The sequence below is a fragment of the Haemaphysalis longicornis genome, unplaced genomic scaffold, assembly GCF_048455015.1.
Source record: "Haemaphysalis longicornis isolate Haplotype H1 unplaced genomic scaffold, Haemaphysalis longicornis Haplotype H1 scaffold_5, whole genome shotgun sequence".
Lineage (NCBI taxonomy): Eukaryota > Metazoa > Arthropoda > Arachnida > Ixodida > Ixodidae > Haemaphysalis > Haemaphysalis longicornis.
Genome location: NW_027526385.1, coordinates 149,574,629 through 149,601,637, shown reverse-complemented (window position 1 = coordinate 149,601,637; position 27,009 = coordinate 149,574,629). Strand labels below are relative to the sequence as shown.

Genomic DNA, 27,009 nt, shown 5'->3' with positions numbered 1-27,009 from the left:
TTCGCCGCCTCTGTATTCTTTTGAGTTGTTAGGGGAGCACAAGTTCGCTCCAATAAACGTGTTTCTCATTCAAAACAACTGCATCGTCCTTGTCTTCGTGACAATGTCTATCCGACAATGCTCACCTGGAACAGCTTCGCCATAATGTCTTGCGCATGAGTGCAAGCATCCCTGAGTTTGTTTTTACCTCTGCGTAATCTTTATGGTAATAAAGATTACTAATTTTAATATTATTTCAGTCTCTCGCCCTAATAAGACAGCACAATGTTTTCACCTTATTGAATGAATGAATGCATAAATGAATACAACCTTTATTGGCAACAACTGGAGCAGTTGTTAGGGCTCCCGACCGGTGGAACTCTGATCCGTTCTTATCATGTAAGAGAAGTTTTATACTAAGTGCTCTGAAGCAGCAGTAATTGTTCACAAACATCTGATTCTATTCGATTTTTCATTATAAGTCAGTTTGCGCCGTTTGAAAGCTTACGAGATGCAACTGCATACAAGATAATCATGTTTTTCTAAAGAAAAACTCACCTGATCTCTCTTGCGATGTTGTGCTTTCTGTCCAGATTATATGCATAGCCCTTGTCAACATTGCAACCAGGAATGTGACCTTCGCGGCAGTCTACAATATCCTGCAGACGCTTGTATTGGCCGGTCTTGTATGACTCGCAACTGAAGGTGCCACTGCCGAGCCATCGGTGCCCGGTGATATTCAGCTTGGCAAAAGCGTCCCCTATAGTTGTAAATGATTCCATGCCGCCGATATCAAACCCTGCAAGAAGATTGCCAAGGTGCACGCAAATTGTTTTGCAAGTACACGTCAGACCTTGATAAATGAACGCCTCCTTATTCGAAGTTTGTACCGTTCTGCCACCTTTGACTGTAGGGTTTAACGCGCCGACGCAACGCAGGCGATGAGGCGCGCCGTAGTGGAGGGCTCCGGAATAATTTTGACCAGCTGGGGATCTTTAACGTGCGCCGAAATCTCGTACACATGGGCGTTTTTGCTTTTCGCCTCCATCGGAAAAGCGGCCGCCGCGGCCGGGAATCGAACCCGCGACCTCGTGCTTCTGCGACCGTTTCAGGTTGTGGGTAAACCTATGTATATTGTAAAACTATGTATATAAGGCTTGAAACAGTATAGTGCCGGTGGTGTTTTCTGCTCCGCAAAAACTTGGCCGCATGTGTACGCAAATTTCCGGCAAGCCCAAACAAAAACAGTGAGAAAAGAAGCATGCCAAGTGCTTTGTGCTCTGTGACGTCGGGTTAGTATACTAGATACCGCTTTCACGCGGGGAGGCATGTATCGGCCAGACGGATAGATGTGGGAATGACCGGGCATGCGAGCACAGGTCTTCCCTTAACAATATTACGCGTGCATTTACTCGCGCATTGCGAAGATTGCAGGCCTGTCAGTTCTTGGGAAAAATGCAGACATTTCTTTGAGCAGATTCGAATACACAGGAGGATTTATAGTACAGTAGCGAGGGAGCTGTTGGAAGTGTTTTATATTAAGAAAAAAGGCGTCAAGAGCGTCAGCGATACTTCTGTGCTTTTGCGTGCCACCGAAGTGGAATTTGGGAAACGTTACTTTTATTGTGTCTGTATTCTTCAGTTCAGCCGCACAAATACTGCCTGGAAGAGGCTGCTTCGTAACCAATGTCCCTGGGATTGAAGTAATTTCAAATTCCTGCGCGCAGTTTTAAGCGAGCTATCAGCAAGATAAAAGAGGAATGCAGCTCGCACCGGTTTTCTCTTGTATCAGAGCCGCGCGAAAAATTTCCCTGTTTAAATTGCTTCAAAACGGAGTGTAGCTCCTGCCAATCATAACGTTGACCCATTTATCAATTCCGCGGATGAAACCAAACGTTATCTCAAACGGTTTGCGCAAAGATCGCATAGGTGTTTCAGATCGACTATCCCATCTATCTTCACTGGATATGGACATGATGGCGTTGAGTAAGTCACTCTGAGAGAGCTCGAGAAGGCGTTGCGTCGAGCCACCTACGGAGCTCTGGCACCTGAGGACATTAATGTTGAAAACGCTGGAACGACTGTTCAGCGAGTTTTCCGCGTCTCTACTACACGTCGTAAAACACTCCTTACGGCATTTCTGTGTCCCACCTGTGTGGCGGCTGGTAATATTGTTTCGCTCCTCAAAAAATGAGGTTTCGGATTTGAGTGTTTGCTTTCAAGTTTCGATGTATACGACGTCAAATTTTGTAAAATTGTAAGAAGTAATTTCACTCAATCGAATTAAAATTATCCTGTAATGCGAGAATATCTGGAACCCCAAACAGTGAAGTTTGTGGCCGGGCTGTTCAATATGATCTGGACACATTCACTGTGAAATCAGCATTGAGTTGGCGCGCTCACCAAAAGAAGTAGGCGGGCTGGACACCCTGGATGCCTCCCAATGGTTAGAATAGCGTTGAGTACCAATTATTTTGAAACCACTCAAGTATTATCATTTGCCAACATACGTCATATCATGGATCAGAAACGTTTTATGAATACAAAAGTTTTCTGTTTGAGAAAGCCTCAAAAAGCCCATTTCTTAAAATTATTCAAAGTCTACCCTGAAACATCGTGTATACGAATTACTACTACGGGAGCTCGGGCTGTCTCTCTCTGTAGTAGCCTTAGTCACTAGAGATTGCGTGTGTGCCGTGGCGCCGTAATAATGATTCCCGACTGTAGGTTTGGCCAATTCTAGAATTTAGACGCGTGGCTTCTCAGGCAGCCTTCAGTACAAACTTTGGAAGCGGGTAATTCTGGAACGGCAAGCCAAGAGTTTACCTGAGTGTTTCCCGATATCTGCAAACGAATGCTTTATACGCGAAAGACCGAACTCCCCCCAAGTAGGCCGCATGCATGCCCTCACTGTTGACATATTCGGAAGAGCAATGCGTCACCCATACTAAAACGCCAATCAACGTTCGTAACATGCCATAGTTTTTCTTCAGCATCAATGGCTTCGGTTTAGGCGCCCACAAGTGATGATTTTTTAGCTTTCACTATTCCCCGTTACATGTGACCCTCCTGTCTATCTTCGCACTTAATCATTCATTCTCATCTCTAGACGTAGCTGTCAAAGAAAATTTCCCCATGTACGCCAAATTACTCACATCGAATCTGTTTCGCAGGACCACCTTATTGGTTTCCCCTCGTATGTCAATATTGCGACCGATGCCTCCGTTAGGAAGGAGAAAACAGGTGTGGCTATTTTCTAGCCGGTTTAGATTGAACATTTGTCCTCCTATTACCTCACTTTACTAGTCCTTTTCATGCAAAACATTCAGCAAATATGAGGGCCCTTGAAAAGGTAGCTTCCAGTAGCAACACGCAGTAGTGCTTACTCGTTCTATTTCGGTTGTCACAGCTCTTTAGCTCCGAAAACATTTCAAGTCGAGCCGTTATTAGAATTTATTGCCTCCATACTTGAACTTCGTTCGGTGTGAGTACCTGGACGGGCAGCATATCGCTTAACCAATCGGAAACACTCTCGCGGGCATTGCATTGGATGGCTCGGGGGTCGAGGTCCTACCACGTCAATATTTTCTCACTTCGGCAGGTTTCCCTAGATGAGACCGCCTGCAATGCGTGGCTGAACCTGGGTGCGTAGGATCAGAGTCGGAGCACCTCCGGCACTCAGAAGTGCCGGATTAGTCAATCACGGGCTTGGCAAGCTGCCCTTCTAGCTCTCGTTGTGACTTACCAAATTTAAATTACTACTTTCACCGTTGTGGCCTGGCCCCTTCGCCTGTCTGTGCATTTTGTAAGGAATTAGAAACAGTACAATATTACTCCTCTTCTCGCGACTACTGTGCTTTATACAAAAACTATACTTCGAAAACAGGTTTAATCAGTTGGTCGAAAGACTATACACGTAATCTTATCCTTTGGGGCGAAGGTACTAGGTTTTTGCCGCCAGGATCTTTCGTGCGCCATACACTTATGAGTTTTGAATCTGGCCGTCTCCCACGCTAGCCGCCAGAAGGCTGTACCGGGCTTCCCTATAAAAACTTTTGCCGTGTTTGCTTACTGCCTTCCCACTCACTGCCTCTTCTGCACCACATTCTGTTCATGTTTTTTTTTATTGGTATGCCTTTCACAGCTCTCTTTCCTTTCCTTTTTTGTAAGTTTTATTTGTGTAGTCGTTTTCATACTTTCTGGTGCTATATCTCATTTTACGGAAGTTTATTTTTTATTTCAAATTATAATATTTTTTAAACACCTATCTTGAATTTATTTCTTTAAATTCTGAGCATAGTATCTCTCCCTGAGCATCTCTGCTCTTACCAATCCCCCTGAGTGAGTATGAGTCATTCTTCTGGCAGGACGACCACCACCATCATCTACGGGCCGCCCTACCATCTACACGACTCTTGTCATGCACTGCAAACTCATCTCGTAACAATGTTAATCAACAGTCTTAATACTGGGAGCCCTTTGACTACGCTCCAGGTACTCTTGGTTATATTAGCGGCCCTTCAGCATAATCACCACACTACCATTAGTGCTCTCACGGATGACCTTGGCATCATACTCTCCTGTACACGATGATCATCGGTTGATGGTTCCTTCGCCCGAGCGCCCGCATAAGCGGTCACGCCAAACGTCGTCTCTCAATTGGTGGCGGGGCTGTCTCAATCCCGCAATCTACGTCGCCAACCCCACTCCTGGAGCTCCGCTCTGGTCGCCTGCTAATGCTGGAGACCGTGCCCATGACATTGGTTCCTGCCAGAATTGCCAGGGTTGGCTATTTGTAGCCGAACTGGCGACTGTTAGAGGCTCGTGGCGACTGAATTGTTACTGTGCCGACCTGGCTATTGTGTGGCTTCTTTGAGCGCTGGTGATTATTTGCATATATTGCCGGGCTCTTCCGACGCCTTAGAGTCAAGAAAAGGAGCCTTATTTGATCGTTCAGTGTTTTTCATGAGTCAAGGATAAACTGGAAGCCAATCAGAACAAGTAAACGGGGACGATATGGCAAAGTCCAGTGCAGGATCCAAGGAGTCAGTGTCACTGAAAACACACCAACGCTCACCGCTACTTACCGGCGCAATGCGTAACTCGTTCTGTTGCTTTTTAATGTGCGTCACCTGTATTAAAAATCGTGCCGAACACTTGTAGCAACGCTGTGTGTTTAAGGTGTGTTGCTTAGGCAGTTCACGGACGGTTGAGATTTCATGCAGAAGGGTGGGAGGCATGTATGACCGATTATAATAGCAACAGAAATGTATGGAGGCCGCGAAGCTTAAAAAGGTGTGGAGAAAACGCATCGATATTCTTTGAAGTTATTACCAAAACACATATTTTAGCTTTCCTAGTAAACAATGGTGAACAACTGTTTTTTTGTCTGATCCGTAACAAATAAATAATATTTGTGATCCAGTTTCGCTACTTCTCCAAAATTTTGCCTTCTTTTTTATACGCAGGACATCGAAAAGAAATTACTAGCAAGGCTTTCCTCAAAATGGCAATTTTTCTACCTACTTGCGAAATTATTTCAAGGGGGCGACTTTTCTCGCTACTTTCGCTAATTCCCCGGGCACTTCTTGTTCTGAGGACCTGGCAACGCTGGTTAATGCCATCAGCAACGCCGTAGCTCCGCCGCCGCCACAGTAATTCGTAAGCACCCGCTAGCATGACCTTTACTGGCCTTCGCGGGAATGACGAGTGCATTTAATAGGTGAGAAGACAACCTAACTTTGCTCAACGATGTCTTTTAACTTGCCCATGTTGCGAAGAACTGCTGCCTAGATTATGACGAGACCATCGCTGCCTACCTTCTTCACTATTCTTCTCTGCCTGATTCTCGGAACGTCGGCAACTCGCTGCGACATTGCGGATAAGAAACTGGAAGGGCGAGTCCAACGCCCTTGCGAGATGTACTCGTCCTACATAGAAGATGTTTTGGCCTCGGTGCAGGAAAGTAAACAAATACCTGTCAGAGGCCGACCGTCTACGCCTTATCTTGAAAGAGATAGGCCATTTCACTGTTACTGAGCTGGCCATTCGAAATCCAAACATCGTTTCGGAGATGCAGACTACGTGGCAATGCCTGGGCTACCTCCAATGCATTCGTCGTTAAAAATATACCTGGACCCGGCCTGTAGGCGATTAGGACCTCCGAGCTCTGATGCGAGAGCGGATTCGGAAAGAGCTTGACGGCCGTGCCCCTGTGTATGCTTCTGCTACCACTCACTTGCATCGAATCTGTGAGAGATCATCAAGGCGAGCTCGGGGCGTTTACGCCCGGGCTGGCGCCGCCCGATCTTGTCGCTCCTGCGGCAGGCCGCGTGTGCCCGTGGCACCGTTTACCTTCCAACCTGTTAACAACGATGCTGCAGCGATCAACCCTGCATCTGGCACCCTGCCTAACTATCCAACGTGGAGCCTGCAGCACTCGGAGCCCCTGTACGACCGGCCAGTGTGTTTTTACTCCGCAATACCCGGCCAGATTTCTTAGTTCTGTCGGAGGCTTACCAGCTGGGTGGCCCGGTTACTACATGTATGAACGCGACCGAAGGACTCTTTGCGGCTGCCTATAGTGGGGATCCCGTCTGCGACACGCGTGATCCTTTCCTCCTGCCGTTCTGAATCACGACGTCGCACCCCATTGCCATTTCGACTATCTGTGTCTCCACTTCACCCCGTCCTGCATGACCCCACCAGTACACGAAAACTAACTCACGCAGTTTGAGAAGGAGAACTTGCATACACCGGGACAATTACAACTACTCGAGAACATCCGTCGAACATATTGTCTGTAACGGTTGAAGGTAATGATATGGAAGAATTGGGGCACACTGGTGCTAGGATTTCTATTATTCGCGCTGAACTTAGTAACAGACTACGTAAAGTGAAAACACCATATAGTTGCCATTTATGGCGTGGTGCGAATGAAACACCCATCCAAATTTATGGCTTCTGCATGTTATGCATTTTGTTTGAGTGGCTAAATTATGTGAGCCCCTTTGACTACGCTCCCAGTAATATTGGCTACGTTATGTAATGCTAATGTGTACCAATGACGGGCTACGCCCCAAAAAAGACCACCATTGCCGTCATACGAGTACACCGTTCTACTTTGCGGCAGCGCGGACCGTACTTAGTGAATACAGTCGCATTTGCTTAAGTTTGTTGCTCCAGGAGAAACAGCTGGGGTTTAGAAGTGCAGATATAGTTTAGAAGTACAACTGGGGTGTAGCTCCTTAACTTCAATTTCTGATACAAGGGTGCAAAACCATGGCGTATATGCACTGCTTCCTCATTGGATGCACGTTGTTGCACATGCTATATAACGAGCACCTATTTCCTGCTGCATATTCTGCATGCAGCCGTTAAAAATGGCGGCTGTATATATGTTTGCGAATATTTTTAGATCACTCATACCCATATTTTCAAAGTAGGGCTCAAATAAGGCGTGATTCTGTGAGTACAAATAGAACTTTGGAGGAACAACCAGATTACTTTCTTACGAGAGGAAGCAGAATGTGAGCAAAGTACCCAGCAGAAAGCATTGCGCCATTGCGGAGAAGCTCGTAGCATGTCTAGACTTTCGCGCACAATAACAAGGCAGCTTCTATAAATTGCCTTATGAGCATTCAGTGCTCAACTCTGAACACTGGACTCTTGAAAATGTGACTTGAACATTCACTTGAGCTGCTCGACCCTTGAAAATTCAATGTTGAAGTATCGAAGTTACCGCGCTACTCCGCAAGCGGTCACACAAACAGTGTTTTGACGTTGATAAAAATGATCAGATTGTCCGAACAAAGGGGCTAAAAAAATGTACTAGTCATGTTACCTGGACGTTACGTACCCTCGAAACGTTTTCGAGGTTTGGCGCCTTGCGCAATTATAGCCTTGAGGATATTTCAACGGTTGCACGGTAATTTGTAGGGATTCTGCTCCAGATCACTAATAGTCAACAGACTGTACGGAGTTGGAAGAGAAATCAGATGTCTTAGGGTACATTAGTTCACAACGAGTGCACCTTCCATTTATTGAATTGATAGAAGTGACGCACTACGTTTCTCCTATTTACGGCGTTCTCTCTAGCATAAAACAACTGTCTCTTCTACACAAGGTAATGAAGAGGAAAGAAAAGTGGTGTAGTATGCACTGACCAAGGAGATTCCTCCAACGCGTGGTGACGGTGTCCAGGACTCCCTTGAAAACGTTCATCTGATATGTGCCCCTGACGTATAGCAGCACGGGAACTGCATCTGCTGGAGAAACTGCAAGAAATGTACGACATATGATTCCGCATAACAGCACATGAGCTAAAAACGTAAGTACATATCTCGTGTTGAATGTAGGGGTGAAATATGTGCTACGAATTCTCAATGATCAAGCAGAGAGTAACCTGAAACTTGCAAGAATCGATATGTGAAATTTAACACACCCAGAAAAACTAACTGTCAGTTGGACGATTTTACTAAATATAGTCTACCAATCTTTCTCCAGCTGGTACAATACATCGTAACGTGCTACATCATGTCAAACATATACCGACACAATTTCCGTATCTCAGGCCTTACAGCGACGTACCAGACAACTTGCTGCACAAGCTCTCAAAGTGCCTTTGCGAGTACCGCCACTCAGATCCATATGACGATGACCAATCCTCCTTAATAACCCAGCTTCCATAACCCAGAGACAATGTCTCTACCGCAGCAGAACAGCGGTAAGTAGTGGATACAACCACTGAAGGCGACACCGCTGAAAAGTGGGGAGCACTGCTCGTCGCTGACAATCCGGTGAGCCGGAAGAATATGGGGAACAGGGCTAAGACGGAAGCCATCGCCAGAGGTTTCCTGCACTGAGGAGATTTTGGGCTGGCAAGGACGGAGTCCAAGTGAGTATTTTCGGAAAATAAACGTTTTTAGATGCGTCCGCATCTGTTGCTCTGAGGCATGTCCCTCCTGCGTCGGTGTCGGCGGCGTCCGCACGCCACCTGCGCATGCGCGACTCTCCTCCGCTCTTCTCTCCGACAGCTGAGCGCAACACTCTCACACCGTCTCATTATCAGAAACAACAGCTGCGTGCGCGCGCTTCGCTCGCTTCGCTCCGCTCCCGTCGCGCAAGTGCGCGCATGCGCGACTCTCCTCCGCTGTCTCCTCTCCTTCAGGCGCTGTGAATATAAAGCGGGTAGCGCGCTGCGGCGGTTCAGTCAGCGCTCGCTCTCGTTCGACTCCGCGTGACTTGCTTGACGACTTCCTGCTTGGCTTGATTCTTCCGATGCGGACGTGATGGAAGCGACGGTCCCTTCAGCGAGTGGGCTGACACAACACAATACCCGCGTCAGCGCAAGAGAATCAACCCAATGGAAACGCCAATTGAACCCCCGATGCGTCGCATCACATCAGGGTTAACTCGCGGGAAGATGGGCGTAATTTTTTTAACTCCACACTGTGTAAGCTGTTTTCGAAAATTGCTCAAGTGAATTTACTTAGTGGTAAGGGGCATAACAAAATGTCCCACATTTCATTCACAATTGTGCAAGTCTCGTCAGAAGCCAGCTGCTAGAAAGCACATTCACGGGTTGTGTGTTGTGTGCCCATTAGCTTTTTTTCTTCCTCCACAAAACGGGCATTTAAACAATCCTTTAAGCCAACGGGCTTTAAAAAGTTTATCAAGTACAACTACGGGGAAATGGTTGGTGTCAAGCTTGACATTATCCGCTCCCGAGAGTACTTCCTAATACCTTGTGAAAGAACTGTAGCCAAGGCCACCTGCGTGGGTGGGAATGTCTGTCGGTGTTTGTGAAAGTTGCGGTACAGCTGGAAGGTGTATGGATTATGGGTGGCTTTAACAATAAAATGACTGCTGAACGCACTGCTGATCTGGTATCAATGAGCAGCATGTGAGCATTGATAAGTACTTTTTTTCTTCCTTTCTCTCTCTGTCTCTCTTGTCCACACGGCGAACGCGCTTCCCGACGGCGTTCACGCGTTTGAAAGAAATAACGTTATTCGACGAAGCGTGCCTACAAAGGACACCCAAAGCCTTGTTCTGGGCCTTTCACGTCAACCTGCAGTGTACTCATTGCGTGTTTCATGGCACCACATGCCTGCATGTTGGACTTTTCGGCGCTATCGTGGACGTCCCCCCTGACGAGTAGCTCGTGCCCCCAACGACTGTCTGTAAATGTGTAGTGCAGTTTAGACCTTCTGTGAATCTCTTCCTGATGGCTCTAGATTCGTAGAATTTCTTTTGCGGAAATAAAACCATTTGGGCTTTTAGCTGTGTTTGTTTATGTGGTTGTGAAGTGATGACCATACTCTGTTTTTAACTGCATAATCTGTAGTAACATTCCGCAGTGTTGAACAATGGCGGGTATCAAGCCGGCCAGAGGCGGGTATCAAGCGGACGAGAGACCAGACACTGCAGTCTCTGGGCATTAGGTAAAGCCTATGTTTAACACAAATTTTGCTTACACCGTCCAGCTAACTTTAATTCTATAAGTGACAAAACAATAAAGTGATAATTAACATTTGCGGGGCTGCTATGGAATATTTTACTTATGCTACGAGTGCAGAAAAAATTACACGTCTATTTAGACTCGTAGCTTGTCGGGCGCAGATGGGGCGCCGGTACGCTGGCTCAATTCGAGGGCTTTAATGGCCAGCGTTACAGGCGATTCTATAGAAAAGGTTGTTCTTTCAACAAGAAATGGATTATTAGAGAATACATAGTGTGACAGCTGATTGGCTGTACTGGTTAAGTACCTTTTGCGAATGGGGGCTTTTTTATTACAATAGAGGAGGTACAGTTTGGACTGGGTGGTACATAACTTCATAGGAAAAAGGCAGCGCAACAGATGGAACTGAACGAGAAGCAGGCAGACAAAGCCGAAGTGTTTGTCTACTTCTGGTAGCGTGCTATCGGTCACGCTGCGGCTGTCCTTCGAAGATTACTACAGCGTTTGAAGCCACGAGTACAGTGCTTCTGCTAATTGTGGGAAGTAAATCTCGAGGGGCGAAAGCGCAACAGTTGAGCACCTCTCTGTTATTCCAAAGGGGACAAGTTGTTTTTCGCGTTGTTAAACAAAATTGTAGATGTCAACAATACATTGGGAACTCTAGTAGTTGTAATAAAAGGAACTCGACTATTTCACAAAAAAGGCGGAATCGGCATTGAGTTTGCAGTTGCAGTGGAAGTCTAAAATAACGCACCTGTCAACCATGGTACCAGGATACTACATTCACTCAATTTTATTTGGCCGGAAAAGTTTTTCTAGGCTGTAGCAATTAACCTGAACGCACTGGTTTTTAAACACTTCGTTTGGCAACAAAACCACGAAAGAAAGCAGAGGATTAACTCATTGACTTTGGAACACTCAACAAGAGCCCGGGTGTGCGTCCACCTTGTGTTTTGTACCAGGCGTTTCTAAGTAGCCATGGGGTATTGGTAAACCCCTTCTCATGTACATTTCGGGGGCTAAGGGAATTTGAGCTATACTAACTGTATCCATACTGTAAACCAGATTGGGTCATTCCTCTGTCTCTTTCGCGGAAAAGTGGCCTTAATCGGGAAAGCTGCTACCCACAGGCGGCAGCATTATTTCTCTGTTCTTCCTCAGTCATGCCCCACACCTGTTATCTCGTTGCTCCACTCTGCATGAATTTGCTTGGACGAGTCTTTCTAGAGCTCAAGCTCTTTCTGGAGTCCGTTCTCACTTAGAAGGGCAGCATTTTTCTCTCTTCTTCCTCAATAATGTCCCACAGCTATTTTCTCTCGTTGCACTACTCTGCCTGAATTTCGAGGGGCTGGTCTTTCTAGAGCTCAAGCTCTTTTTGCAGTTGTTCGTTTTCGCCCTGAAGGCCAGAAATCTTGCTCTCTTGTTTTGCAAGAATGTTATGCAGTTCTTTCTCCTATATGCTAGACTCTGCCTGAATTTCCAAGGCCTGGTCCTTCTGGACAGGAGTCTTGAATTTTCTTCTTTAGTAATACCTTGCAGCTTATTGATCTTGCTGCTCCACTCTGCTTGACTTTCAAGTGACTGGTCTTCCTGGAGGTCAGGCTCTTTCTGGAGTCCTTCGTTCTGACTTGGAAGGGAGCATTGTTTTTCTCTGCTCCCTCAATAATGCCCCACAGCTGTTTTGTCTCGTTGCTCCACTCTGCCTGAATTTCCAGGGACTGGTCTTTCTGGAGCTCAAGCTCTTCTAGGAGTTTTTCGTGTTCGCCCTGAAGGCCAGAAATCTTGCTCTGTTGTTTTGCAGAAAAGTTATGCACTTCTTTCTTCTCTTTGCTAGACTATGTCTGAATTTCCAAGGCCTGGTCTTTCTGGAGCTCAAGCTCTTTTTCAAGTCCTTCTTTTTCACTTTGAAGAGCAGCAGTCTTGCATTTTCTTCTTCAAGAATGCCCTGCAGCTCATTCATTTTGCTGCTCCCCTCTACGTCAATTTCGAGTGACTGCTCTTTCTGGAGCTCAAGCGTTTTCTGGAGTCCATTCTCACTTTGAAAGCAGCATTCTTTCTCTCTTCTTCTTCAGTAATGCCGCACAGCTGTTTTCTCTCGCTGCTCCACTCTGCCTGAATTCTCAGGGACTGGTCTTTCTGGAGCTGAAGCTCTTTTTGGAGTTGTTCGTTTTCGCCCTGAAGGCAAGAAATCTACTCTATTGTTTTTCAAGAATGTCATGCAGTTCCTTCTTCTCTTAGCTAGACTTGGTCTGAATTTCCAAGGCCTGGTCTTTCTGAAGCTGAAGCCCTTTTTTAAGTCCTTCTTTTTTACTTTTAAGAGAAGCAGTCTCGCATTTTGCTTCACGAATGCTCTGCAGCTCATTCATCTTGCTGCTTTACTGTGCCTGATTTTCAAGTGACTGGTCTTTCTGGAGCACAAGCTCTTTCTGGAGTCCTGTGTTGTCACTTAGAAGTGCACCATTCTTTCTCTCTTCTTCCTCAATAATGCTCCAAAGCTGTTTTCTCTCGTTGCTTCACTCTGCCTTGATTTCCAGAGACTGGTCTTTCTGGACCTAAAACTCCTTTTGGAGTCCGCTTTTGCACTGAAGGCCAGAAATCGTGCTCTCTTGTTTCTCAAGAATGTCATGTAGTTCTTTCTTTGTGATGTACTCTGTCTGAAGTTCAACGGACTGGTCTTTCTGGAGCTGAAGCTCTTTCTGGAGTCCTTCTTTCTCACTGAGAAGGTCAGCATTCTTTCTCTCTTCCTCAATAATGCCCCTCAGCAGTTTTATTTCGTTGCTCCACTCTGCCTGACCGCTTCTTCCTTCGCTTCCGTTCTATATACACCTCCCGTTCCTCTAGCCCTTGCACCATCTCGCCGAACCGCATCCGGACCAAGGAGTGGTCTTGTTCCGGGCTTTCGGCACGAAATGTTGTGGGGTGACCACCTCGTTGCGGTCTAGCTACCACGGAACCAAGCCTGGAGACCCCTGATGGAATGCTTTAACGGATATGACAAAGTAACAATGAAAATTATAGTAGTGCATGCTCCACAGCGCCGGATCTGCAGATGCATGAGAGCACGGTCTCTTTCTTTTCTTCGTCGCCTGCTAGTCTCCAACATGTCCAATTCAGCAATTTATAAACCTATGTCAGTTGAGAACGCACGTATGTGCTCACTGTAACAAATTTTGAAGCGATCGTTAGTCGTTCGCTCACATCTTATCGAGTCCCATATATACCAAGACATGTCGTCGCCGCGAAAGGTGGGTGAGAGGGTAGTTATCTTTTCGCGAGATCTTTCGGCGTGGTGTGAAGTGTAACAGTCCCGCCCCATTCCTCCCATCAGCTTTTGCAGCCGTGAGTGCAGTGGAGGATCCATAAGCAGTATGATAAAAAACGGCATTGACAGAACGCAGAAAATCAGATGGCCCCGTCCCGAAGCGCCCCTGCGCCGCAGCGTATCGCCGGACCAGACGCCCGCAACTGGATATTCTTGCAGACGTCACAGGTAACCGAGCCATCATGAGCAGTCACGCTTGCGCGGTGTAAAGAGGCGGAAGAAACGAAGGAGAATTCCTGCGCGGGCGAAATCGCGGATTTGATTTGCAATAACTTCACTAGTACTCATCAATTTAACATAATATTTTCAAGGAGGTGAGTACTAGGACATTGCTTACCGTGAAAATACGAACACCCATGTATAGGCAAATTTCCCCTTCCAGGGCCTCTTTCAATATAAAAACAGTAGTTCACTGACGTTGCAACTGGGGGACCAGTCTTCATCGGAGTGACGCACAACCCAAAAACACGCACGCGTGTATAGGTGCGGAAGGTGCGCTGCAGTGCGCCGTTGTTAAGAAAATAGCATTGCGCGTTGGCGTGACCCAACCTGCAATGGTATTTTCTGGAGAGTGTTTGCGGCCGTGGCCCACTGGGGCTGGGCCGGGCCGGCGCCGTCCAAGAGTCTTGAGCGACGTTCAAGATGCAGAACGTGTGCATGTGGTGGACCCGGACGGGATGCACACCGCCAGCCCGTTATGTAAGCAGCTGGCTTCTCTTCGCCACATGATAGCAGAGTGTGACTTCAGCACAAAACACCCACCCCCATCCGCATTTCCTCCCCTAAGAACCCCACGCTTACCCCTAGCGAGCGAGGGGAGATCTTGCTGTCCGGCCCCGCCTTGGTGGATCAGCTACGGCTGGTTACCAGGGGCCAGGTGGCGAAGACACCATATGGAATCCCGTGAAGAGGTAGCCACTCTCATCCAGCGCGTTTTGCGTTGACATGCTCTGCATTAACCTTTTTTCGCCTCATCCCTCACCTCCTTCAACGGAAACATGTTGTATTGCGGCAGGGGAACTAGGTAAACCATGATGTAGGCTAACGTTGTATTTGCAGTATTTGTAGAGCCCGGGTTGACTGCGCCTACCCTCAGCTTCGTTGTCATCGGAGACTGGAACCATAGCGCCACATTCCGTTGCTCACTTTTTTTTCATGTAGTAAATATATATATATTCCGAAGGCACTTTCTTACCGTCTCTCCAGAGGTTTCCCATGAGCTTTCGGGCGATGTCTACACCAGCCCTGTACATTGCATGTTGAGAAAGTTTTGACGTTTTCAGAGCCAGGTACAAGAGCGCAAGTTTGCCCTTAAACTTGCCGCCATCTATGAAAGCAGTGATAGAACAATAAATAAGGCTGTAAAAATGCAATATGGTCCTTTAAAAGCAAAATAAAACCCTTCTAAAATAAGTACATCTCTAGGGCACTCTTGCCGATTGTGAAACTTGCCTTAAAAAGCAGACTAAAGTCGTTTGTCAGCCTTCCATGTACTCCACATATCCCCAATATTTTAGTACATACAAAATGTAAAAAATACCACACTTTTTCATAGAAATCACCCTGTATTTTAATTCCAGTAGAATACATATCAGAATATATTACGTGCATTCTGAACGTGCTAAGTTTGATGGAAATCGATTTACGTATAGTACCATGCCGAGAGCTGCCTGAAATCGCTTTCTTTATTGGAATCTTGGACCAAGTTGCTGTCATTTCTCAGGCGCACCACTGAATGTCACATATGTTTGAGTTGTTTCCCATCGGCATAAATTTTATTACCTTGATCCACATTTTTTTTAATTTTGAGTTAGAGCCCCACTGTGCCCGTTCATGTGCCTGGGCTGAATCACAAGCCACTGTATCTATTTTTTCAAGCAGTTTGGGAGCTTTTATATGGTTTTCTTTCCATTGTTGTTTCAGTGTACTTTTTGTTCTTTTTTTTACATCCGCGAAAAAGACTTGTGATCTATTGTTCCTATTTTTTTGGTTCCGTACAGTAACTATTGTTTTGATATCCATGCTCCTGATTTGTGGGTTTCGGTTTTGTATTCGTACTTCAGCGATGATACCTGTGTTGTCGTTTACCCATGCTGCCGCTTTGCACCGTAACGTCTGGCGACCCGTTAAGTGGCCCACGCAGCTTTTTTTCTCTCTCCTACCCACTGAAATTGGCCAAAATAGCAACATAACAAAACTTTATTACAGAGGGTGGACTCGTCGGTCGAATTGGGGAATAAATGAAGGGGGGGGGGGGCAGAACTGAGCAAAATAAAACAATCTTGAAACGAAAATGTGAAACGTCAGTTGTAATGTGCGTTTGTTTAAGCATTTCTCTACTCTTCTGGAAGCTAAACAAACTTCAGATACAACCTTAGCAGGACAAACACTCTGCACACATTTTGCAGCCCCTTGCGTCCTATGTTTTTACTTTGCAACAAAACGGTATTGGCATTGAGTAAAGTTGTTGAATTTTTGCAAAACACTGGCCTTATACACCAGTTGTAGCTACCACATCTTTGAATGCTTTTAGAGCAATGCTTTTGATCTCCTAAATAGCTTCATTAAGCTCTTCTACTTTTCAGTGATACAGTTCACCTCGTGTTTGTCGCATTATAACTGAAACGTTTCTGTGCCATAAATCCACAGCTACAACTAGTACTACTACAACTACTATTACTACAAGTACTACTACAACTACTACTAGTACTCCAACTACTACTACTGCAACTACTATTACTACAACTTCTACTACTACAACTACAACGGCTACCACAACTGCTACTATTACAGTTACTACAATTACTACTACAACTACAACTACTACTACTACTACTACTACTACTACTACAATTAGAACAACTACTAATAGTGCTACTACTACTACTTCTTCTTCTTCTTGAACATCATTATCAGTCCAACAGAGTGATCGTCAGCTGGGACTCGAAATTTTGGGCAGAAACGTTGGTGGCCACAATGCCGCTTTCTTGGTGCTTGACTGCGTTTTCAATGTCCGGGAGATTTCGTACCATGAGAACTTAAAAATCTCTACAGACAGCATATCCTATTAACCCGTTATTCTTTTTACGCGACAATCCCATGTTTACTTTGAAGCGCGTGTTACGGTACTTGTTCGCCATTAAATTTCTACAGATAATGTCTTATAGTGCATAATCAGAAACTGGCCCTACACACTAGCCATCTCCATTTTCCTTCCAACCACCTCACACGCATCTTTACTAACCTATTTTGTTGTTACCTACCTTTACACCCGTTTTATACGACCATGATTTGGCTGTCTTGTCTGCCATGACTTGTCTGCCTACCGCCAATAAACCCCAATAATAATCAGTTTTAATTCGTCTAGAGCATTTGTATGTTGAAATTTGGGGCCACTTCCATATAACCAGGCTGAAAATAAAGTTTTTCAACTACAACAAAGATCCCATCAGCTAACCACAAACATCTTCACGGTGTTGTAATCATTATCATGCGCTCTCCATAGAAGACTCATTTCTGCAGAAATTCATACTGGGCCAACGCCACACGAGCAGTGACACATTAGGTGGTCACGTGTTTTACGCTACCTGTCAACTAAAAAGATAGGCATGGCTATCTTATTAAAATGTGGTGATGCGGGCTGTCAACAGGTACCAGCGGTCTCCACGATTTGGCAGAGGAATTTGTCGTCACTATGAACGTATTACTGTGTCGATTGCTTGCACTGTAAATTACGTGCTGTAAAACCGATGCTCCGGCTAAGATCTAGGTAACGACCACTGAGATGGTTGCGCTTACATCTGAGAGCCCGCACGTAATTTAGGTACTCCAGGATTGTCGCATCTCTTGTGCAAGTCCGGTCGCAGTCACAAGGTTTACCGTGATAAAAATACAGAGCTCTTCCATTCGGGCTAAACTGGACATCCGCCTGTAGAGCATTAGCGCCAGCGTTCAGGAAGTCGTCGACATCGTGTAGGGAGTTAACCATATTTCCTATGACGTAAAAGGGTCGCCGTTTAGCATCCACAGTCTGAAACCAAAGAAGACATTTCGGGATTAAAAAACATTCCTTATCATTGAGCACAAAGGGTAAGATTCAGATCATTTCAGCGAAGGCGACTTGTCCGTTTTCCGCTTGTGTTGTTAAGGAAGCACCATCAATCCACGCGGGCATTCTGTTTCAACATATTGTCTCAAGACAGAGAATAGGACAGAGGAACGTATCACTGTCCTGTCAACCAATGAGGACGAAGATGTGTGCACGCACACACACTATCTTCGTCCTCAATTGTTGAAAGTGCAGCGGTATGTTTTACTGCCCTCTTCGTTGTCTTCTCATTGCATTTATGTGACGCCCCGAGAATACGAGGAGGATGGCAATAGCACGTAGCATTGTGCACCAGCATCTCGGACGACGACGAAGCTGGCCGGGGCATGTTGCCAGGCCTAGTATGATTCATGGCCATCTTGTGCATTCCGTGAAGAGATCGTTACACCGTCCATTGTTCTTGATACTATTCTCCTGCGGCAACGTAACAGTATAGTGGTCAAAATTACCGAAACTTTTTCGGGGAACTTCAGTCTGATTTCGTTCTTTGAAAACAAAGCGTGGCGCGCTGGTGTTCCGGCCACGGTGGCTGAATGGCTTGGCAATTGCGCTACTGAGCCCAAGGACGCCGGTTTGATCTCGTCCACCCGCGGCATCTGGTTTACTGGTTTAGGCGAAAAGCGAAAACACCCGCCTATCAAGGTTTGGGCGCACGTTAAAGATCCCCAGGCGGTCAAAATTAATCCGTAGCCCTCCACTACGGCTCGTCTCATAGCTCAGGTGTAGATTTTGTGTGTTAAAACCTAGATCACTATGGCATGCTGTTGTGACGGGCACCTTTTATACTGACGTTCACATGTCCACGGGTGCCTTTTATATCACGTCCACACGCCTGATATTCAACCGAGCTATATTACCTTGGTCCTTTCCATTTCTACCTGCGAGAGTGCGCCTTACACCATGTTAATCCACCATAATCCTAAACTTGTGCACCACACTTTATCTCTATGTGAATTCATCTTATAGCACCATAATAATTTCGATTGTCGGTCAATAATGCGCCCTAATGCATCGTAATCCACTTGGATAATGGTAACTATTGTGACGTTCGGACGTTGACGTTGGCCATGGCTACGTGCATCCAATTCCCCACGCGTACAATGCCTGCCCATCGGTGGACGAGCTTTCCTTCAAGCGCCCACTACGCTGGGTGAGGCGTCACGTACGCGCGCGGTGCGAGCATTGGCCACCGGGCCTTATTAAAGCAAAGCTTTACTGCTTTCGTCCAGCGGTTTCGCGGAGGATGCGCAAGTTGACCTTTTGACCAGAGAACCACCCCCGCCGACACACCCCTCGCAGCTTATCACATGATTAGCCGGGTCCTCTGTGGGCGCTGCGCACAAGGCCCCGTTTCAAGTCGTTTTGCGACCTAGCGGCGGCGGACGCTAGTCAGCTGATCGGCAGCCGAGCAAAAACACCACCTTCCACGCATGCGCCGCGTGGTCGTTTCGCGATATGTGATAGCATCTTCGATAAGCCGCACCGGTGCACACCTGGACGCACCGGTGCTCCTTTTCATCCTCGATTAACCGCACCGATGTGCACCGTCTGTCCTCGATAACCCCGGGTGCACTGTCGCGGGGCAATTTTTGGTTGCACCGCCGCGTACTTGGAGAGTCGACAGGGAGCCGTGGTGCAATCGCAAGGTACATCGCGAACGACGCCGGGGAAGCGGCTTCCTCCGCTGTCTTCTGCAGCGATGGCGCATCGACGCAGTCGTGTCAAGGCGGAAGGAGCTGTATATAGGCGGAAGGAGCTGTATATTTCATCGGGCAACGACGCGATAGGCTCCGAACGGGCGGTAACACAGGACGCGAACTTCATGTACTTCAACGAAGGCTGCATGCGTTGCCAGCCAGTTGAGGATTGACATTCGTTTAGTTCAGTTGAATTATTAAGAACTATCACTGGAGTGCGTAGACAATGAAGACCTACATGCTTTGCTGTAGCGGAAGGGTGCAACAAAACAGGCACTCTAATATGGCTCAAACGAAGGTGAGAATTAAGCATTGTATGTAGCTGTTTAGTGGAAGCGGTGGAGGTACGTTGTCGCGCATGTGTGACGGATATGGGTTGTGCGCACATATAATCATTGACCTTCATTAAATATCACTTCTAATAACGCTGTGTCTCATTACACTGCTGTATTGCCACTTGTGAACATTTTTGTGAGTTGGTTTCTTAGCATAAGAGATGGCGCTTGGGTAGAACAGCTCCGTTTGTCCTCGATCAACGGTCTCCCCTGGTACGCACCGTCATGGTGCACTCTTCACCTCACAGGTTTTGGGGGCAACGCCGGAGCGTGTTTATCGAGGACGCTGATACATCTTGCGGGCGTTCGCCGCGGATAAGCGAGGCCGGGCCTCTTTCTGTGAGCGTTGCACGGGACCGAACGACCTTGAGCCGTGGTTGGCAATACGGCTGCATCAATGGCTAACCAAGAGGAAACAATACTCAATCGGACTAAGCCAAGCTTTTTCTTTGCATATGCAGGATTTTAGCAAAGCCGCAACCATTTTTGTTACCCCAGGCGCCTGTTTTAGGGGCGAAGCACCTTAGGGGCTCGGGATGTCGGCGTTTCATGTAGTCGCAGTACTAAGCACCGGGGCACTCGTTTTTTAACACCCGCACTAGAACGTAACGCGCACTAAACGAACAGACCGGGAAACTCATTTTCCAACGCCTCGCGCCAGAAAGTTTCATATCCATGTCCAAAAGCGCGTACTAAAACAATACACCAGAGCACGCGTTTTCTAACGCGTTGCGCTAGAACGCTTGGTGCTTCAAAGACACGGAACTCTTACAGTGAAGCTGTATACCTCAACCCCCCGTGGGCTTAATCTCCGTGGGCAAAAACGGCAAGGCGCCAAGACATGAGACGCTGAGTGCTCGTCATTGAAACGGCATTATACACTTAATCATAACTTCAAGACCGTATTATACGTCGATACCGCGTCATCGAAACCGTATCATGAACTTATATACTGCATGCTTCGCCCCTCCTAGTGTTTCAGGTTAGTGGAATCGGACCGGTTTTCTTCTCTCGGCGCTACCCTCAGAAGGTATAAGAAGGCGCAGAAACAAGCCCATCGGGTCGCGCTCTCCACCCACCATGGAGGCATCCTGTAGGATGAGAAAGCCCCGAGAAGCTTTACTAATAAATATTTCTAAAACTAAAGCCACGTTCTTCGGGCCTAAGTGCAAAACCTTCTCTATTACCGAGTATTTAAAATATGGCTCTTGGCACATTGAAATAACACAGTCATTGAAAACACTAGGTGTGAGGCTCACAGCTAATTACTACGGCAGGCACATGTGGATCAACTGTGTCTTGAAGCTGCACGTTTTGTTGGAGTTTTGTACCGCCGTCGTGATCTATTTCTGAAATGTATCTAATTGCGTTTATGTAAATAATTATGTCGCACCTGAATTACTGTACTGTCGTCTGAGGGACATCTACCAACACAAATCTCGAAAAACTGCACATTGTACAGAAGAAGGCTTTAGGAATAATTTATAATTCACTGATGGATCACACACCAGCAGAGCAGAACTTTTTCACACGGTACATACAAAATATCCATAATCACCACTACTAGCGCCGTTTTTGGAGTGGGAAAGGTCCAATTAGATTTACTAAAAGAAAGTAAAAAAGGCCTAAAGGAGCCATGAAGAGAAAATACAACTTCGTTTAATTTGAAAGAACTATGATTCAGTATCTCACTCAGCTCCATTACAGCCACAAAAGATGTTTTTTAACAAAAAAAAAGCAAGAAGAATTTAAAAACTTTCAAATTTTGCGCCACAGTGACGTGTTATGAGCAAGAATGACGTCATACGGGCCCACAATAAAACATAATTTTCAGTGCGTTATCTGCATGTTAGCATTCAAGTTCTGCGGTCAAATGGAACTAGAGGCCCCATTAGAGACGTCCAGTTATGTGTCGTCGCGACAGGTCAGTTAGGCGGCCTCCAATCGCACAAACAAGGTTCCGTGACGTCATAGAAAAGTTGCGGGAAATTGGCTAGGGGGTCCCGACTGCTTCACGCGTTTTCTTTAACATCTCCGTTATTTGTTCGAAGATTGCCATGATATTGGTATCATTGTTATCGGGACTAAGCAGTCTTATTAATAAACCCAACTTGTATTAGGTCTTCATGGCTCCTTTAAGGAAAGCATAAAAAATTGAACATGACATACCCGAAAAAAAACTTCGCCAAGCAGGTGCACAAAACAAAGAAAAGGCGGTGGCTTCAGTTGACGGCCTGTGTGGCGGCAATAGCTTACGGCCGAATAAACAGTCTAAATTCTGTTAGCTAAGCGCTGTCTGAGTTTCATTGAGAAAAAAAGGAAGTAAATTGAGCCTGCTGCGCTGCCCGCCAGCTTCGCGAGTCGCAACCTTGCCGAGAAATTGTTGCCCACGCCGCTGCTTTGGCAACCCCGAAGCGTATGGCCGCTCGGGAAACTGAGGGCGTGGCGCAGGATGAACTAATTGTACTTCCCACGTATTTTCATTCGTTTCGGTTAAAGATGCCTTTTTGTGAGCCAAATGTTGAAAAGTAAACCCTTTCTGTCAAATCATCAATACTTGTTTCCCGAGCGCTTACAATTCCTCACTGCGGCGGCGTTACTCGCTTGATTAGATATATTCCTCGCATTATCAAGCAGCCCACGAGGGATCCGGTCTAATACTGTATTAAGATTCTATACGTTCATATAGGTCTGAATTTCTTTAGGGTTTACTAATTTGCCTCCACGTTTACCATGCAATACACCCATACATGTCAGTTGGAAGTGACCAGTGCGCGAAAGTTTCAAGGCAAAGAGGAAGTAAACTCACCGCAAGCTGCGTCATTTGGAAGAGTGTCAGGCATAAAACAAGACGACAAAATAGTGCTACTCTTGCTCTAGCGAACGCCATTGTTTCTATGCAATCGTGCCTGCAGGGCAATAAGTTTAAGCCCTTAGCTTACACGTCTGTTAAAAGACACCAGCCAACGTTTTGGCCCTAAGACTCATACGCTGTTAATGAATTCTTCAGCAGAGAAGTGTAGCTGGCTTTTTATATCGCATATCGGCCTGTCATTTTACCCTGTTGGGGTGGAACTGCGTCCAAGATAAAAAGCTAGCCAGAACCCGTATCTACAATAGAGAGGCCTATCTTGTACAAACAAGTGGGTCACGAGCTCCCACAGTTGTAATCGCAGTTGTGGAAGCATTGCCATTACCTGGTAGTACTCTGCAGCTGTGTTTTAGCACAAAATCACTCGAGCATAAGGAACAGTTTCCTCAGAATGAACCTGAGTTGCAGCTTGCAGGATCACACTGCAATTGGGGGCAGAATAATGCATTTTGTTCTTTCTAACGAATAGGTTGCGTTTACGGTTTGCGGCGGCAATTCTTACCTTTTGCTTCAAACACCTCTTTCTAAGTGCGACTAAAAACCTACCAACCGAGTTCCATTCAGCAAGAAGATGGACAGTGTTGAAGAGTGTCTAAAGCGCTAGAATCTCGAAGCATGCGAACCTGATCTAGAAAGCGTGGATACCCTCTGCTCCTTAAACATATTTATATGTCACAACCAATTTTCAAAGCTGAAAAGAGCTGTAGTGCGTGTACACCCGGAAGCTAGAAAAAACACATCCAAGCATGCACTAACGCGCATCGTGAATGCTTCGTACACAAAGAATCCAGATGCAGATTTCACAACCACATTTTGAGACCTTTACAAAAATCCGGCCACATTTTCGTTGCTGCAGCCTAGTTATGGTTACAAAAGGCATCATCGGCTTAATTGATTAGATTTACGAATGAAGCCCCCGGCTGTATTGAAAGAACAGTCGTTAATGCAGTCGAATTAGGCGACCGCAGACATCACCTTGTTTAGTTGGATTTGAAACTGGTTCATTCGCACCAGCTGGGAAGTTTTAAACCAAACCTCTTTCCCGAAAGCACCTTCTCCTGAGGTAGTTACAAATGTGGCCATTGCTGATTAGGAGCCCCTGTTTATAACCTAAGCTGACACAATGAGAACCTTTCGGAGTAATGTTGGTTTTGATACCCGTAAGGTAGGTGTTATTATTTCAAATTGCTTAACGGTTACATGAAAAAATGAGGTCATTCCTGATTTCTTAATCAGGAATGACCTAATTTTTTATGTAACCGTTTATATGTAACTGTTTATAACCTAAGCTAACACAATGACAGCCTTTTGGAGTGATGTTGTTTTTGATACCCGTAAGGTAAGTGTTATTATTTCAAATTACTTGACGGTTACATGAAAACTTCGTGATGCTTGTGAAAAAAGCGTTTTCATGATTACGAAACCTGGAGTGGTATAGTGCTAACGTAACTTTATCTTAGCCAAAGCGCCCGAAATGTTCGTCGCCATGTATCTCTTTTCGGGCGTAGTTGTTGGAAGACGTTAAAGGTGGACTGGTTAATACTCGTGATATCGATTCAGTAGCCTTCATTAGTAAGTTCAGTCTGTACCTATAGAGATAAGGGCCAGACTGACTCACTGACTGGTTGACTCACTCACTGACTGACTCATGAACGCCCATTCAAATCTGCTACACCTACAGAATCTAAAGTTCGGGAGCACAATTGTTTCGTGGCATAGGGGCGCACCGTGGAGGAATTTTTTGAAACTTTACTCCTACATTAGCGAAAGGAGGAAATGGTGTTTTCATGTACTCCAGATTATCTCGCTCACCCGTTCACATATCGAACTTCTTTTTGCTGGTGCGTGTAGCCCTTAAGAATATCTAAAAAGTAGTTCTAGGGTTTCGCCCTAACATACGATAGTCGGTAGATTCCGCCTGTCGGAACTAAGATGAGAGATCGAAACATTCTATCGCATTTTAAGGAAGAAATTAAAGCCGTTCTTGGAAACTCAATGTGAAAGCTGTCCAAGTGCAAAGTAGCGATTCGATATAATGGGCTGTGGTGCCGCTATCCGCTCACTCTTAAGACCCATCACGCTCTTCGCCAACCTGTCTCATTCCTCGCCTGATGAATTCAAGGGGGGTTTGCGCAAAGTAATTCTAAATTCCCGCCGTCGCAGCACTCGTGCGCCCCTGCGTGAAACAGCGCCAGCGTGAGTTCTGTTGCTTTTGTGCTTGCTTTTCCTCGCTCACGTGCCGGCGTTGCACTGCCACTTCTCTTCGCTTGCTATAGTAAAAAACATGGCCTTCGTTGTTCTTCGGTAGTTCATGGCCGCGGTTCAAATATCTACAGGCAGTCTTTGTACAATCTCTGCATGGCCCATTAAATGTGGCCCTCTTGTCGGCTCCAGTACTTGACAGAGTGTCGCCCTTAGATATTTCTTTTGATGAAATCTTTCCATCTAAAGCGAAATTACTCCCTCTGAACCTTTTCACAGGCCTCCTACAGGATCATCTGAAAGGTTTCCCTTTCCACGCCATTGTTGCAACCGATGCTTCTGTCCGGAAGGAGAAGGCAGGCGTAGCTATTTTTTCTTCCCGTCTAGATTGGGCCTTTTCCCTCCGGCTGCCTAACTTTACTACATCTTTCCACGCAGAAGTTCTCGCAATAGTCTTGGCCCTTCGTAAGCTTGCTTCCTCGAAACGACAGGCAATAATTCTCACGAATTCATTTTCTGTTTGTTCTGCCGTTACTTCTTCAACGTCATCCCGCCAACGTCGAGTCCTTGCTTCTTTATCGCCTTCCTCCCTTCGTGAACTTCGTTTAGTCTGGGTACCTGGACATGCAGTTATCTGGCTTAACGAATCGGTGGATGCTCTGGCGGGAATGGCATTGGGCGGTCCAGTAGTGGAGGTTCTGCCGCCCATTTCCCTCATAACTTTCGCTCGCTTCCGTAGGCTGTGCTTACTTCAAAGTCTGCCTCATTCTGCTTACGACGACTCGGAGCTCGAGCACCTCCGGTACTCATGGAAGTGCAGCATAAGCCAGTCGCGAGCTTGTGAAGTCACCCTCACTAGCTTTCACTGTCGCGAGCTAAATTTAAATTATTACTTGCACTGCTCTAATCTGGCCCTGTCGCCGTTATGCGCCTTTTGCAAAGAACCAGAAACAACCTACCATTTCTTCTTCTCCTGCCGACGGTTCTCCTCGATAAGACGAAGATACTTAGAAAGTACATGCAGCCGGCTAAACCTCCCGCTGTCTACTACAGTTATTTTTGCATTCGGAACGAAGGAACTGGGATTCTGCCACGGGGATCTTTGCAGTGCGTTGCACTCATTCATCCTGGAATTAGTCCGTTCGCCGTGCTAGACATCATTTAGCCCTACTGGATTCCCTTGTCACGAATATACCGCCGCGGTGGCTCAGTGGCTAAGGCGTGTCGCTGCTGAGCACGAGGTCGCGGGTTCGATTCCCGGCCGCGGCGGCCGCTTTTCTGATGGAGGCGAAAAGCAAAAACGCCCGTGTGTACTAGATTTCGGCGCACGTTAAGGATCCCCGGGTGGTCAAAATTAATCCGGAGCCCTCCACTAAGGCGCGCCTCAACGCCTACGTTGCGTCGGCGCTTTAAACCCTACAATCAATCAATCAATCAATGTCACGAATATGCGCGCCCAGCTCACTGCTTCGTCTGTACCACGTTCTTCGTGCTTCTTACATCCAATTTTCATGAAATGGTGTTCGTTTTTACCTTTTTTTTTCTTTCTTTCTCTAATCTCCTTACTTTTATTTCTCTACTCATTACCGCTAATCCATCCTAATATTTAAATATTTTTCTTTCCCTACAAAAATTACCTAATTTCTTTCGGTAAGGCGCCCATTTCCTGGCCAATCCCCCTGAGTGGGTACGTGCCATTTCACTGGAACCACCACCACCACCAAACCAACGAGCCTTCCTAAGTAACTCAACACGGGCGCTGGCGGTTAATTAACTATATTTTGCTTCAAATGTACCTACAGTTTTGTTTGCGCTGAACAACAGGGAGATGTGTGACGAGCTCCCGCAATTCACGACTTTCGAACGCTTATGACTAAAGAAACTGGTTGGTTTTCGAAGCCTCTGTGGGACGCCGCGACGCCGAACGCCATCTGGCTCTATGTGTGGATTGTAATAAATTCTTTTTTAGTACTTTGGTCCAGTGAGCGAGCTACGACGACAACGCGAGCACATAAAGTACTCTGCACTTAAA

The 27,009-nt window shown here is 46.3% G+C and overlaps 1 protein-coding gene across 2 annotated transcripts in view; it reads right to left on the bottom strand.

The window, feature by feature from the left end:
* The window catches only part of LOC144139445 (dermonecrotic toxin SPH-like), a 34,654-nt gene extending 11,702 nt beyond the window's left edge, over positions 1-22,952 (bottom strand). The window contains exons 1-5 of one of the 2 annotated variants that reach the window (XM_077671778.1): positions 22,713-22,952; positions 17,562-17,793; positions 14,959-15,090; positions 8,145-8,255; positions 538-739 (exon numbers count right to left, since the gene is read on the bottom strand). In XM_077671778.1, coding sequence (XP_077527904.1) covers positions 538-739; positions 8,145-8,255; positions 14,959-15,090; positions 17,562-17,793; positions 22,713-22,793 — 758 coding nt within the window. In that variant the 5' untranslated portion in view covers positions 22,794-22,952. Of the gene's footprint in view, positions 1-537; positions 779-8,144; positions 8,256-14,958; positions 15,091-17,561; positions 17,794-22,712 lie in introns of both variants that reach the window. The other variant, XM_077671777.1, reaches the window with a different exon arrangement.
* Positions 22,953-27,009: the final 4,057 nt, after the last annotated feature.